Source organism: Echinops telfairi, unplaced genomic scaffold (assembly GCF_000313985.2).
Source record: "Echinops telfairi isolate 266 unplaced genomic scaffold, ASM31398v2 ScPeMD7_7468;HRSCAF=8506_0, whole genome shotgun sequence".
In the NCBI taxonomy this organism is placed as follows: Eukaryota; Metazoa; Chordata; class Mammalia; order Afrosoricida; family Tenrecidae; genus Echinops; species Echinops telfairi.
In genome coordinates, this window is record NW_022111369.1 from 64,774,334 (window position 1) to 64,775,233 (window position 900).

Here is a 900-nt window from a genome sequence, read left to right on the forward strand (position 1 = left end):
CTGCAATCTACTAGACTCCCTGTGACCGAATCTCTTCTGAGGACCTTCCTTGGACAGCTCCCAGCCTACCTCTCTCTTGTCCCATATCTAACAGTCTGGAGGGCTCTTGGGCACACACACACCAATCAGGAACAATGCAGCCCTTTGTAACCAGGGGATGGTTTACAGTGCGACGTTTACCAGGCATTTGACTAGCAGTGTGGCCCTGGCCACTGCCCTCCCTTTTCAGAAATGTTTCAGATGGAGAGAAACAAAGTTTCCCTCCTCAGCTCTGTAAGATTAAGAAAAATCAAAATGTCCTCACATGTATTGTCCTAACACATGTCTTGTGTCTCCTCGAGCAACTTCAAATCACAAGCTTTGCAATCTACCAGCCCCAACCACCAGCAGGAGTTTATTTAGACTTAATCAGCTGGCCGGTGGAAATGGGGAAGATTACCTGCAGGGGGTTAAGGAGGAGTGGGAACCTGTGAGCTGCAGGCCGGCTGACACCACAGACAAATCAAGGGGGAGGTGGGAGGTGAGAAGGAGACGAAAAATGTTTGTTGTGAAGAACTGCAGCAATCCAAGTCCCTCTGGCCTGGTGATGGAGCCCCCTCAGGTGGAACTCAATCACACTGGCACTTGGTCACTGAGCCGCTTTCTGTTAGGGGCATTGTTTTGCATGGTGCCAGAGGACAGTATTGTGTTGCCTGTGGCCAGGGCTCCAGTTTGCAGGTGATCAGAAGCCGAGGTCCGGGTGCAGCCGGTCCGTTGCAAACAGCAGCTCAGGAATGTTGCGTGGTGTCAGGAGCCGGGTGGACAGCACGATGACCTAGGGCAGGAGGGAGGTGAACACATCTCAGAAATGGGGGGAACCAAGCCTAGGTGGGAAGACAAGTGCAAAGCCCGGGGGAGGAT

At 52.7% G+C, this 900-nt stretch overlaps 1 protein-coding gene across 1 annotated transcript in view; it reads right to left on the bottom strand.

The window, feature by feature from the left end:
• Positions 1 to 6: 6 nt before the first annotated feature.
• LOC123520979 (sec1 family domain-containing protein 2-like) overlaps positions 7 to 900 on the bottom strand; it is a 36,472-nt gene continuing 35,578 nt past the window's right edge. The window contains exon 4 of the mRNA XM_045284058.1: positions 7 to 814. Coding sequence (XP_045139993.1) covers positions 722 to 814 — 93 coding nt within the window. The 3' untranslated portion in view covers positions 7 to 721. The remainder of the gene's footprint in view (positions 815 to 900) is intronic.